The sequence below is a fragment of the Pelobates fuscus genome, chromosome 2 (genome assembly GCF_036172605.1).
Source record: "Pelobates fuscus isolate aPelFus1 chromosome 2, aPelFus1.pri, whole genome shotgun sequence".
NCBI lineage: Eukaryota > Metazoa > Chordata > Amphibia > Anura > Pelobatidae > Pelobates > Pelobates fuscus.
In genome coordinates, this window is record NC_086318.1 from 236,518,316 (window position 1) to 236,531,967 (window position 13,652).

Here is a 13,652-nt window from a genome sequence, read left to right on the forward strand (position 1 = left end):
AAAGCTGAAAAAGCTCTAATACATGTGAGTGAATTTTAACTCACACACTATATAAGTACCTTTTGTTAACATACAATACTGTGCCATTATTTTGTATATTCTTTTTGTCTTCTATGTACACCCCCCAACAAGATTAAAAAGAGGGTGAGTGACGTATACATATATATAAGCATATACATATATAAGCACATATATAAGCACATACTCACACAGCGCTGCACTCTAACTGGGAGTTTGGGAGGGATATACCAACCAGACCCCAAGTTATTTGTTCTTTGGTGTTTACTAGTTTGTGGTGGGATATTGGGAATACCCACAGAGTGTTTACAGCAGCTAAATATCACTTATTCCTATAGTAGATTAAAAAAGTGTAGATTAATAGATTAATCCCACCTGAATCACGGCCAGCCTTGGACTACCATCACCCTGCAGACTACAGCATGTGCTTGCAAATGGGAACATCATCCCAATCTCAGAACTGCCTATATCTGTACCTCCAGATTTGATGACAAGGTTCAGACATCACCAGCTAGTCCGTCTGCTCAAACAAATATTGAACCTAACATCAGCAACGAGAGCACTTAAGGGGTTAAAGAGCCTTTATTAACTCATTGACTGCATTCATTGGTACATTCACTTTGTATTTTTAGGACTGCAAATAAACTGTTCCAAACTGTTCCAACACTGAAAACTATGAAGTACAAGCAGAGATTTTGAAAGAAAATTTAGAAAAAAAATCTTGATCAAGAAACTAGTAAAATTAAGAGCTAAGAAAGGAACTTGTTAGAGTATAAACTCAAACCTGTTAAAAATAATGAATGATTTCCGTTATATATGTAATATGAATTATTGAATTATAAGACTATAAAAAAAATATTTTATACAAATTGGCATATTTTATCACAGAACAATGAAAACAGTGTTTACTGAATGAAGCCTGCAGGGACTGATTATACTCACCAAAACAAATGCAATAAACTGTAGTTATTCTGGTGACTATAGTTTCCCTTTAAGCAGGAATTAAATTCAATTATTTTTTGATTAGGATACCTTGTCCCCCATGAATTAAATGTTGATTTTGAAATGAGTATTTTCATTTAGTTGTTTTAACTTGTAACTCTTATTTTTTCAGCTCTAATTTCCTATTTTATACCCTTGGAGTTATTATGGTCTGGTTTTGTGAATAAAATGTTTTTATATATATATTTTTTTACATCACATGGGTTTATAAATATTATTATTTTGTTATTTATATATCCATCCATATATTATCCATAGCACTGTACAATGGGTGGAGTAACAGATACGTAATTGTAACCAGACAAATGGACACACAGAAAAAGAGGGGTTGAGGGCCCTGCTCAATGAACATACATGCTAGGGGGAGTGGGGTATAGTGACACAAAGGGTATAAGTAGTAGTAATAATAAAATAGGTTGGTAGAAAAGTATTCACTGGGAACTTAGTAGGTTATTTTTGACAGTTACAGGAGAAGAGTCATGGGGGGGGGATGGGGGGGGGGGATGAAAAACCGCAAACAGTTTAAATTATATGCTTTCCTGAAGAAGTGTGTTTTCAAGGATTTTTTGAAGTAGTGGAGACTGGGTGAAAGTCTAACGGAGAAGCGAAAGGGAGTTCCAAAGAAAAGGTGCAGCCCTGGAGAAGTTTTGAAGGCGAGCATCAGATGTGGGAGTATGGACAGAGGATAGACTCTCATTATAAAACATATTAAAAAATGAATAAAATGAAAACAACCAAATATCCCTCAAGTATTTTATGTAGTTATGCATTTTTAATAACAAGCAAATGTGAAAGTCAAGCTCATGATACCCTGAAGTGTATATCCTGGTGGGTGAACATTTGATGTTGCTGATGAAACTGACATGTCCCAGGCATCAACAAAGCCAACATTAATTCCATGAAAAACCTCTTTCATTACCAGATATTGTGTGTACCCATGAAAGTCCCCAATTCTTTCTACTGGAGCAGTCATCTCTCTAGTGTTCTCTGTTTTAATGATGACTTTAGTGTCTGGACTTCTCAGTAAAAGACGTTCTATGGCTCGACGAATGTTCAGAGCCCTTCTAATATAGAGTTGAAGAGGGAATTGTCTGAAGTGCTGTCCCATGGTAATTGCAATTATGGTGTCTTTTCCTCCAGCTTTATGATCAATCTGACGACTAGTGTACCTGTCCTCTTTAAAATAATAGAAATCAAAACATTCCAGAGGGAATCCATGCCTTTTATATGAGACATATATATCATGTTCCATATTCAGAGCTGTTAGGGTCTTCTGCCAATGGGCCCATTGCCTCTCGTGGTAAGTAAAATAATTTATGACTAAAAGAAGATAAAAAAAACAAGTGAATGTTAGTAACATATACTTGAATAAGCATACCAACCAAATACCCATGTGCAAGTGATGGTATTTTACTGCAATAATTCACCTCCTTCCAGTCTTGTTTTTTTAGCATCCCAACTCTCCCACCTTGAAACTTTCTCTCTCCCAGTCTATTCTTTTGGTGTTTTCCTATTTTTCTCTCATGTTACACTTGTCCGTTTCTCAGGCCCAACTAAACTATTTTTTAAACCTCTGTCTTTACTCATTCTCTGCTTCCCAGATTTATATCTTTCCTTCTCACTATTTCTGAGTACCTCATTCCTCTCTACATCAGATTTTGTATTTTATTTTCACTCCTAAAGTATTTCAAAATAAAATGTCAATGCTTAGTGGATAAACCCCTATTGTATATAGGATATTAGTGCCACTAGGTACATAAATCAAATGCAAGGTTAAAATAAATCTTCACAGAAGTAAAAAAAAACAACAAAAAAACACCACACTCCAGACAATAATACAACTTTAATGCATTTGCTAAATTATTTTTTGCATGGTCAAATCATTGTAATTTTTTTTACAAAATATATAAAATGTTTTACAGAATGCTGCACCATAAGACTGCCTCCTTAGCCACAACCCATCATGCTATAAAGACTGCTTTATGAAAGGCCCCAACAGCACTGAGTGAACTTATTCTGGAACGGCTACAAAGGCTATGAATGTGGTTTTCAGGAGCACATGGCGCTCATTGCCCTGATGAGATTATTCATTCCAAATCACCTTCCCAGATAGTTTACTCAGTCACAACTCACATGAAAGAAGATCTGGCGATGTTTATCCGTCGTATGATCTGTATAATGTGCAGTTACAACAGGTAAAAGAACGATTCTTCCATACAGGTAGGAGAGATATAAGTCACATATGAATGTACAGCATAGAAAAACACTAATACAGGAAAGGGCGAGGGGAGTACCTGAAGCAGCATGCAAACTATAGAGTGGCCCAAGAGACAAACTTAAGATGAACATTAAAGAAACAGTACATTTTAATAAAACAATATCATGTAACATGACAGACCTGCCTTTAATTCACAACTTGGTTTAAGACAGAAAAACTAACAAGTAGTGATATACTTACTATATGTCTCACGGGGTGTCCGCTCCTAATGCAGGTTGTGTTGTTGTTCAGAGCTGTTAGTGGCTGAGCTTTTTGATAAGGAAGTATTTTTCTCAAGTGACGGGGTGTGACTATTATTATTATCGCCATTTATAAAGCATTTTACAATATTATTAGAGGGGGGATTTAACTATAAATAGGACGGGGGCGGGGTCTGACCGCCAAGCAGAATGGCCGCATGAACCGCGCGCTCCGACCAAGAACCAGCTGAGGGCGACAATCTTGTTACCTTTCCCACGACAACTAGGCAGATCTAACTCAGCGGAGGACAGGCGACACCCCGGTACACGAAACGGGCGGACTTTGAGCTTGATTGGACAAGCTAAGCCCGATGGTGAAATGCGGCCTACAGTCGGGGTGAGTGTGGGAGACGCTGCCGATCTCCCGGCTACCAGACCGGCTGGAAATGCCAAAGAGCCTGAACACCCCGTTCCCCCCCCCCCAGCCGGAGGGGGACATCCCGGTACACACAAGCTGCATGCGGAATTTAATCATTAACCAGCCCCTGATGCAAACACATAGCAGAGTCAATGAAGCCAAAATGGCGGCGGCTGACTTAGTAGCAGTACCATACAGCCTGCAAATGCCACTGGAACAGCGCCTGGACAAACTCTTTTGCAGCTTCTGGCAAAAGCTGCAGAGCAGAAGGGATCGCAACCTAGCAGCGACACAGGGACAAGTGGAGCACAGAAACTCACACCCGGTCAAGCTAAACCACACCGTGGGCGACCAACGGAAACCACCAAGAGCAACCAAAAAGGCAAAGCCAGCAAAGGAAAAGCCAGGTCTGGTTAAACCCAAAGCCCATTGCCAACTTCCCAGGCTGAGAACCCGGAGGGGGAACATCAAGCCTCTAAAATCACCCACCCAGAAGCATACACATGCGAGGCAAGGAATGACAGTCAGAGCTGGCGAACCGCAACGACAACCTCGATATCCCCAAAATGGCGGTTCGGGAGCCTCTTGGGGAACAGACCCAGATGGAACCAGGCAGAACCATGGCAAAGCATGGAGATCACCCACACTAGCCCAGAGCAGATGGAGTGCGGTAAAGAGGGACTTGGGACTGTGTTGCTACACTCACCCGTTGTCAGGCATAGGCTAAGCAATCTGCCTTTTTGACAAGCCTACTCCATGACTAAAGAGCAAGGACTAGAATGACATTCGTAAACACTAACTTTTGCTAGAGGTTTATCTCTATCCCCCATGTTAATTTCCCTGCCTCCCTCAATCTAGATGCATGCTAGCATAATTACACTCTGCAAGTTCCCATGTATACCGGCGTAGCTGACACCTCAGATAAGCAATTAGAGGGAAGTACTACAGTACTGCCAAAACTAGAAGCAGTCATTCAGTGCAGATCAGAACGCCCCACATGCTATAATAAACATGTTGGCATGGACTAGGTCCAGGAATACCACTAACACCTGCAATTAGCTGTACATACCCACTTAAAATGAGCCTTAGCACACTACTAAGTCTTAACCCAACCTATCAAGACCCTCAACAGCAGGTATGTTACACATACAGATCGGTCTACTGGTCTGGCCAACACCGCTAGACACACACACTATGTGCCTCTTATGTTTTATATGTTATTGTTTACCTTCCCTACCTATCTAACATGTTTCATATGTTCCGATTACATATTCAAAGGGCTAATAGGCACCCACTATAGACACCGGGAATAACCCGGGCAACTGGCTCCAATATACCACCTAACCCCCCCAGCTCCAAACAGCTCCTCACCGAAACCCTCTATCTTAACTGACGTGTTTTGTTTGTACACCAGGTTTCGTTGTGTTCACCTTCTTTTTATTGTTTTTCTTTTCTCTTGCAGGCCTACGCAACTCTGGGCCATACTCTCGCCCCCACTACATGCACATTAACTGACCACACCAGTTGGCATACTTACGTTGTTTCCCCACACCTTAACAGCATAGGTACACCAGTCCCAACTAAAGAAAGCAGGCCAGGCAAAAGCCGTACCTTAAGACACACAAGGGATGCCCACTAGGCCCACTACCACTGGCCTACGGTATTAACCACCGAAAGCCACTGCCCACACGGAAACTAACTTGCTTCTAAGATAATAAGCTGTTGTTATACGCTTTTTTTTTTTCATGTTCTCATTTTAAAAATGTGCAGTAACTCTTATGCCATGATAATTTTTTCAACTGTTACAATGGAGCTTGATATGGCTGTCGTGGCTACTCAAGTATGATGTAATGCTCGCACAACAAAAATAAAGAATTACAAATAAAAAAAATAAAAAATAAAAATAAATAAAAAAATAACTATAAATAGGCAATTACAAGAAAACTTACAGGAATGATAGGTTGAAGAGGGCCCTGCTCAAACGAGCTTACAGTCTATAGGAGGTGGGGTATAAAACTCATGAGGACAGGAAATAGCAATCAAATAAGGTGGGAGTGAAGCAGAGCTGGAGGAGAGAGTGTGCTGCCCTTTAGGAGAGAGCAAGAGACAACTATGTGAGGTAGAGGTTAGTCTGGGAGGCCATAAGCTTTCCTAAAGAGATGCAGAAAAAAGCTTTATGCAGAAAAAAGCTTATATCTGATAAACCCTCCATCCTGAACATTTTCCTTTTGATGAAAGCGTCCAGAGACCTCACGTTTAGGACCGGTCTCCAGGAACCGTCTGATTTTGGGATTGGGAACAATGGTTTGACCCATCCTGTAATAGACATGTCTGCCAACTCTATCTTCCCTTGACTTAAAGCTAAGGAAAGGGAGGCATCTAGCACTGGGTTCACCTCTCTGTGGGGTGCACATTTCTGGACTGGGAACCTTAAAAGGGGAGTTGTAAACCTCTGAAAAATCTTTAGAACCCATTTGTCTGAGGAAATATCCTTCCAATTTAGTGGCATATGAGGAGGCACACTTACTTGAATGCATGGGTTTTCTATAGGGGCGACCCTCTGTCCGAAAGGGTTTTTTGTAGCCAGTGACGGACTTCTTGAGTTCTGAAAAGGATCTCCTTGCCTTGTAACGGCCTTTAACCTCCTGAGTAAACGCGGGACCGAATAGGTAAGAATCCTCCAAATTTGGGAACTCATGCGATTTGGGGGCTAGGTCGGACAGACCTGCTGCATGGAGCCAGCGGGATCTGCTGATGTTTGATATGCAATTAAAGGATTGGCCAATAATTAGCACTGCCCTGCCAGACGCTTTTAAAAGAGCCATCTTAGATGCCAACAGAGATGAAGCGGAAGGTTTCTGAGCATTGCCTTCTTTTTCTGCCTTATCCAGCATCAGTAATAGTGGGCCCACAGCATCAGCAATTTTGAACTGTATATTGTGAAAAGTCTGGTCTGTGGGATCAGAGGATACGCTGCTCCCTGTGATAGATAACAGAGCAGGATCTACCTCTGGGGCCATTAAAGCCTGAATGTCCGGGATACCAATGTGGTTCCTGAGGAGAAGGCCATCCTCCTTAACCAAGGGGGATCTGAAGGCTAGTTTAGCGAAATCTCTAACCTCAGAATCGTGCTCCATAGCCCATCTGGAGTGAAATAATTTTGATGGGAGAGTCTTTCCTAAGAGACTTACTCTGGCCATCTGAACATTGCTTAGCTTCCCTCGCTCAGTGGAAGCTGCTAAACGTACCACTTCCTCGGATTCCCAGTCTATTTCTGGAGAGCCGTATCTGGAACTGGAACGGCTTTGGGAGGAAGAGTGAGCAAACGCTCTAGAAGAGGAAGGAGAAGGACTATCTAACCTCCAACGAGATTTGTCCTTTTTCTCTGGAAGGTGTTTCTGGTGCTCAAACGAGGGAAACACGCTATTCCTTTTTTGGGGTCCTGTCTCCTTAATTTTACGCTTACTCAAACGAGTATGAGGGGAAGGAGGAGCAGAGAAGTTTTCCTCAGACGAGGAACTGGCGGATGAGACCAGCCGCCTTCCTTTATTCTTTTTACTTAAAACTGGGACCAAATCCTCCTCAGAAGATGAAGAGGATAGATCCCTGGCAAGTAAAGCTCTCTTATGGAGCTTTCTAACATTAATGGGGCTGCCTTTAAGAGAGGCATCCAATAAATCTGTGGCAGACACAGAAATAGAGTCCTCCTTCAATGATGCCATTTTAAAAATCTGAGGCAATCAGGATTCCCGCGCTCAGCACGGCTCTCCTGATTACCTGATTGGCTGAAAGGCTGTTGCTGTGCAGATGCACAGCACAAGCATTTTAAGCTCTGGCATTTCACTCCGGGACAAATAAAGCTATTTATTATCACATAGTTTTTTGGCTCCTTTTTAAATCATAATGATAACAGAAATCACCCAAATGGCCCTGATCAAAAGTTTACCAACCCTTGAATGTTTGGCCTTGTTACAGACATATAAGGTGACACTCATAGGTTCAAATGGCATTTAAAGATTAATTCCCCACACCTGTGGCTTTGTAAATTGCAATTAGTGGCTGTGTATATATAGTCTATGAGTTTGTTAGCTTTCATCTAGATGCACTGAGCAGGCTAAATAGTGAGCCATGGGAGCCTAAAAGAACTGCCAAAGGACCTGCATAAGTTAAGGTAATGGAACTTTACAAAGATTAAAAATGATATGAAAAGATATCCAAAGCCTTGAAAATGCCGGTCAGTACTGTTCAATCACATATTAAAAAGTGTAAAATGCGGGGATCTCTTCATACCAAACCAAGGTCAGGTAGACCAAGAAAGATTTCAGCCACAACTGCCAGAAGAATTGTTCGGGATACAAAGAAAAACCAACTGGTAACCTCAGGAGAAATACATATTGTTCTGGAAAAAAACGGTGTGGTTGTTTCAAGGAGCACACTACGACGATACTTGAACAAAAATGAGCTGCATGGTCAAGTTGCCAGATAGAAGCCTTTACTGCGCAGATGCCACAAAAACAAAACAAAAAAAAACATGTTTGACAACACCTTGACACGCCTCATAACTTCTGGCACACTGACATTTGGAGTCACGAGACCAAAATAGAGCTTTATAGTCACAACCATAAAAACTATGTTTGGAGAGGGTAAACAAGACCTATAGTGAAAAGAATACCATACCATGATTTACTATGGTTTTGTAAACAGTACCATATTGAGATATGGTACCATAAAATACATGTTGTTAATGATTGTCAAATGTTGTTAACAATTCACTTTTGTGTTGTGTAGGAATTGAAAAATTTGAGATTAGGTGTTCGTAAATAAAATATTCACTTGCACCAGCATCAATGACTGCTTCTAATGATATACTAATAAATTAGACATTTGACTCTTGAGTTCAGTCAGAAAGGGTCCTACAAAATGTGTGATTTCACTGTTTTAGTATAAGAAGGTTTTTTCCATTTAGATAAGGGACAATTTACAAGTAAGTGTTCTGGAGAAGCACAATAAAAACTATTTTTATCAAAAGCCTTAGAACTGTATTGTGTGTTGAAGGAGAAATCGAATGTAGAATTCCTGAGAGCATCTTTTCTTTTGTCTATAAGGAGATCATTACGATCAATCCTTCCCACCCTGTTAATTTCTGCATCAAGAAGCTCTGAGTTATAACCTTTCTCTAAAAAGCGACCTTTTAGGACCTTAGCTTGAGTAAAAAATGAGTCCAAATCGCTGCAGTTTCTCCGCATCCTAATGAACTGGCTTTTGGGGACCCCCTTTAGAGTTTTTATTGTTTAGATTAGGCTGTTTTATTATTTTTATTTTCATCACTTTTGACCGGGTAAATTTGATCCTGAAAATCATCACTTGATCCTGAGACCGGTTGATTTTATATGCCTGTTTGCCACTTCAACACTGTAAGTGTGCCTTATTATTAAAGTGTAATTTTTTACCAAGATACTCTGAACTATTTTGCTTTCTTATTCCCTTCTATGTATCCTATGATGGTCCACCAACCTTGAGATTTACATCGCTTTATAAGATATGCCTACAATCAATTTTGGTTTGTGAGTGTGAACTACTATCTATACTTCCACTCTTTCTTATAAGTCAACAGTATTATGCTATGTCTGTTATTATTGTATTGTAGATTCATTTTTTCCCATATCTATTGAGGACCTGGAGGAGTCCTTATCTACTATACATTTAGTGCAAGGGTAATTGTTTTTTGCTGTCCACTATTACCCACTAAGAGTGTGTTCTATCCACTAGGAGGTGAATCTACACTTTCTATATTTGGGTTATATTTGCTTAAGTGTCTCTTTACTAGAACTCCACAGCAGTACATTAACATAGAGAGCCAACAACCAATCAGAAAAAAGTAAGGAATCCATAAAAGGCCCCTCCCAACCAACTACTTCCTCTTTCTTTGCTGCTCCACACCAAGCACAAGTCAGAGTACCACTGCCTCCTGTTCCATATGGGTGGGGAATTATTTACATACTATTGATTGCTGTATTTTATATTGCATTGTTTTGGTTGTGGGGGTTTAGATTTGCTTTACCTTTGTGTGCATTGGCTGGTCTGTCCTGCTCCCTCTTGGAGCTTTGGGGGTCTATTGCTTTCCTCCCCTGTCTCCGACCCTCCCTCGCTCCCTCCCACAGTCCCAGCCGCAAGTGTCGGATTCACGGCTTGCGGGTGGCGTGGGCGGAGGGAAGAGCCGGCCACGTGGGAGCGACGACTCCAGGCCTCGTTTCGGTCCCCCTTCGGTTTCTGCACTTGGGAGGTATTAGATTTTGTAGGAACACTTTACATGTTGTTCTGTGCAGGGGGGCAGGGCTTAGGTTTGTCTGCCTGTACATAGTCCCTTTCTTTCTCTCTGCACCATTGTATTGTATACACATTTTTATATATAGTATTTGATTGGGTTTTATATTACCTTTTCTGGGGTGCCTGTATTGTATGTTGTGGAAAGCCCATCCAGGGAGTGCACATTTCCCCTACTATTTGGGCCTTCCTTTGCCTAATAGTTTTCTCGAGCATACCTACACCTGGACTACCCTCTATTACCTGTATTCTCTACTGGCCTGCTATACCTGGCAATTACCTGCATGCACCGATTGGCCTGCTTTGTCTGTGCCCACTGATTGGCCTGCTTTGTCTGTGCCCACTGATTGGCCTGCTTTGTCTGTGCCCCCTGGTTTGGCCTGCTTTATCTGTGCCCCTTGATTTGGCCTGCGCTGTCTATGCCATTGCCTCTGATTGCCTGGCCTAGCCGCTACATACTCACGCTTGTGACTTGCATGCACTGTCCAACTTGCCTCTGCCATTATATGGGGTGCTGCTCCGATTATTCTGCTGGTGACACTTGTCCTCTATACTCCCAGGTGTCACATTACCTATACCCTCTACCCAAGAGCAGAATTTGCAGGCGATGATTAATGCGGCGGTGGCTGCCTCTGTTTAAAAGGCCCTGGCTAGGGCCCTCCCTCAAGTTTAACTAGAGTGGGGCACTACAAATGGCAGACTCTCCTAGATGAGAGCAGGGGGTATGCAGAGGGGTGGGTAAGGCTCTGGCGAAGCATCAAGGACCGATGCTGTCGGCCTCACCGGCCAGACGCCGCAGACTATCAGGCACAGAGGAGGAGGTCTCCATACCCCTCCCACCCATGGCCATCCCATATGAGTGGCAGGCGGACCAGTTCCCCTCGGATGAGGAGTAAGATTGGGGCGAGGACTATGAAGACGACCCCAAGTGGCACCCTGAGACTGAGGATGCGTCCGCGCCAGGGTCGACGAATACCGTAGTGGAAAACGTCTTCCTGGACGCCACGGGCAAACCCCTGTTCGACCCTCAGTCCATTTGACACCCCAGGTCCTCTGAATGGTTGTTACCCGACCACTTAGCACAATTCGTGCATTACTGGGTCCGCAGACCTCTGGATTGGGAAGTTCACAGAAAACTTTGGGCGTAATGCCCCAGGCAGGTACTGGACGACAGCGGGGTTGTATCTACCAACTCAGGTTCGACTGCCGCCGGTTCCCGTCTCCTCAAGGGTGCAACAGTCCCTGATACATACAGAGATTTGGGCCCTGTTCGACAATTGTGCGGTCCAGTGGTCTCCGGACACGCAGGGTTTCTTCAGCTCGATTTTTCTGGTAAGGAAAAAGTCTGGAGATTTCCGCCTGGTGATCAACCTGAGAAGCCTAAACGCCTTCATGGTCTACCATCATTTCAAGATGGAGGGCATACATCTCCTATGAGACCTCCTCCGGCCTTGGTTCACAAGACTGGATCTGAAGGACGCCTACCTTTCAGTCCCGGTGGACACCGAGTGCCGTAGATTCCTCTGTTTCCTCTTGAAGGGCAGACCTTGCGAGTTCACCTGTCTCCCTTTCGGCCTCAGCTCAGATCCATGGTGCTTCACCAAGCTCCTGAAACTGGTGATTGCACGCTTCCGATTAGAAGGCGTCCGTTGTATTGTCTACCTGACAATCTGCTGATCTTCTGCGAGGAGCCCTCCAAACTGAAGTGTCAGATGCGCTCTGCAGTTTCCTCATTCAAATCCCTGGGTTTCGTGGTCAACCAGGAGAAGTTTGCTCTCCCTCCATCCCAGGTGGTCAAGTGTTTGGGTTTTGAAATAGACATGAGAGAATGTGTACTGCGTCTCCCTCTATCCAAGATAGTGACCATTCGAAAGGAAATAAGGAGGATTCTACGTCAAGACCGGATCCCACTATGATTGTTGGCATGAGTGGTGGGTCTCCTCTCTGCCTTAAACCAGGCGATCTATGCGGGCCCCCTCCATTACAGGGCCATGTGGCATTTGAAAACCTGCTTTCAATGCAAGAGACCTTCCTACGACCAAGTGATTGCCCTCTCTCCGGACGTGAAGACCGGACTACGCTGGTGGCTCCTTCACATGTTGGCCTTGAACGGCAAAGCGATTTTCGACCCGACTCCGGATTTTGTGCTAGAGTCAGACGTGAGTCTTTGGGGTTGGGGAACCACCTGCGCAACCAGCTCCACAGGGGGACCATGGTCGGAGATGGAGTCGGAGTTCCACATCAACTGCCTGGAATGGATTGCAGGATTGTTCATGATTCAGAGTCTGGCGAGCCACCTTTCAGATTGCTGCGTCGACAATGTCTCAGTGCAATGCAATCAACCGCCTGGGAGGAGCCCACTGGACGACAGCGGGGTTGTATCTACCAACTCAGGTTCGACTGCCGCCGGTTCCCGTCTCCTCAAGGGTGCAACAGTCCCTGATACATACAGAGATTTGGGCCCTGTTCGACAATTGTGCGGTCCAGTGGTCTCCGGACACGCAGGGTTTCTTCAGCTCGATTTTTCTGGTAAGGAAAAAGTCTGGAGATTTCCGCCTGGTGATCAACCTGAGAAGCCTAAACGCCTTCATGGTCTACCATCATTTCAAGATGGAGGGCATACATCTCCTATGAGACCTCCTCCGGCCTTGGTTCACAAGACTGGATCTGAAGGACGCCTACCTTTCAGTCCCGGTGGACACCGAGTGCCGTAGATTCCTCTGTTTCCTCTTGAAGGGCAGACCTTGCGAGTTCACCTGTCTCCCTTTCGGCCTCAGCTCAGATCCATGGTGCTTCACCAAGCTCCTGAAACTGGTGATTGCACGCTTCCGATTAGAAGGCGTCCGTTGTATTGTCTACCTGACAATCTGCTGATCTTCTGCGAGGAGCCCTCCAAACTGAAGTGTCAGATGCGCTCTGCAGTTTCCTCATTCAAATCCCTGGGTTTCGTGGTCAACCAGGAGAAGTTTGCTCTCCCTCCATCCCAGGTGGTCAAGTGTTTGGGTTTTGAAATAGACATGAGAGAATGTGTACTGCGTCTCCCTCTATCCAAGATAGTGACCATTCGAAAGGAAATAAGGAGGATTCTACGTCAAGACCGGATCCCACTATGATTGTTGGCATGAGTGGTGGGTCTCCTCTCTGCCTTAAACCAGGCGATCTATGCGGGCCCCCTCCATTACAGGGCCATGTGGCATTTGAAAACCTGCTTTCAATGCAAGAGACCTTCCTACGACCAAGTGATTGCCCTCTCTCCGGACGTGAAGACCGGACTACGCTGGTGGCTCCTTCACATGTTGGCCTTGAACGGCAAAGCGATTTTCGACCCGACTCCGGATTTTGTGCTAGAGTCAGACGTGAGTCTTTGGGGTTGGGGAACCACCTGCGCAACCAGCTCCACAGGGGGACCATGGTCGGAGAGGGAGTCGGAGTT

At 43.9% G+C, this 13,652-nt stretch overlaps 1 protein-coding gene across 1 annotated transcript in view; it reads right to left on the reverse strand.

Annotated features, from left to right (window-relative positions):
• Positions 1 to 1,770: 1,770 nt before the first annotated feature.
• LOC134585739 (NXPE family member 4-like) overlaps positions 1,771 to 13,652 on the reverse strand; it is a 140,805-nt gene continuing 128,923 nt past the window's right edge. The window contains exon 6 of the mRNA XM_063441200.1: positions 1,771 to 2,340. Coding sequence (XP_063297270.1) covers positions 1,793 to 2,340 — 548 coding nt within the window. The 3' untranslated portion in view covers positions 1,771 to 1,792. The remainder of the gene's footprint in view (positions 2,341 to 13,652) is intronic.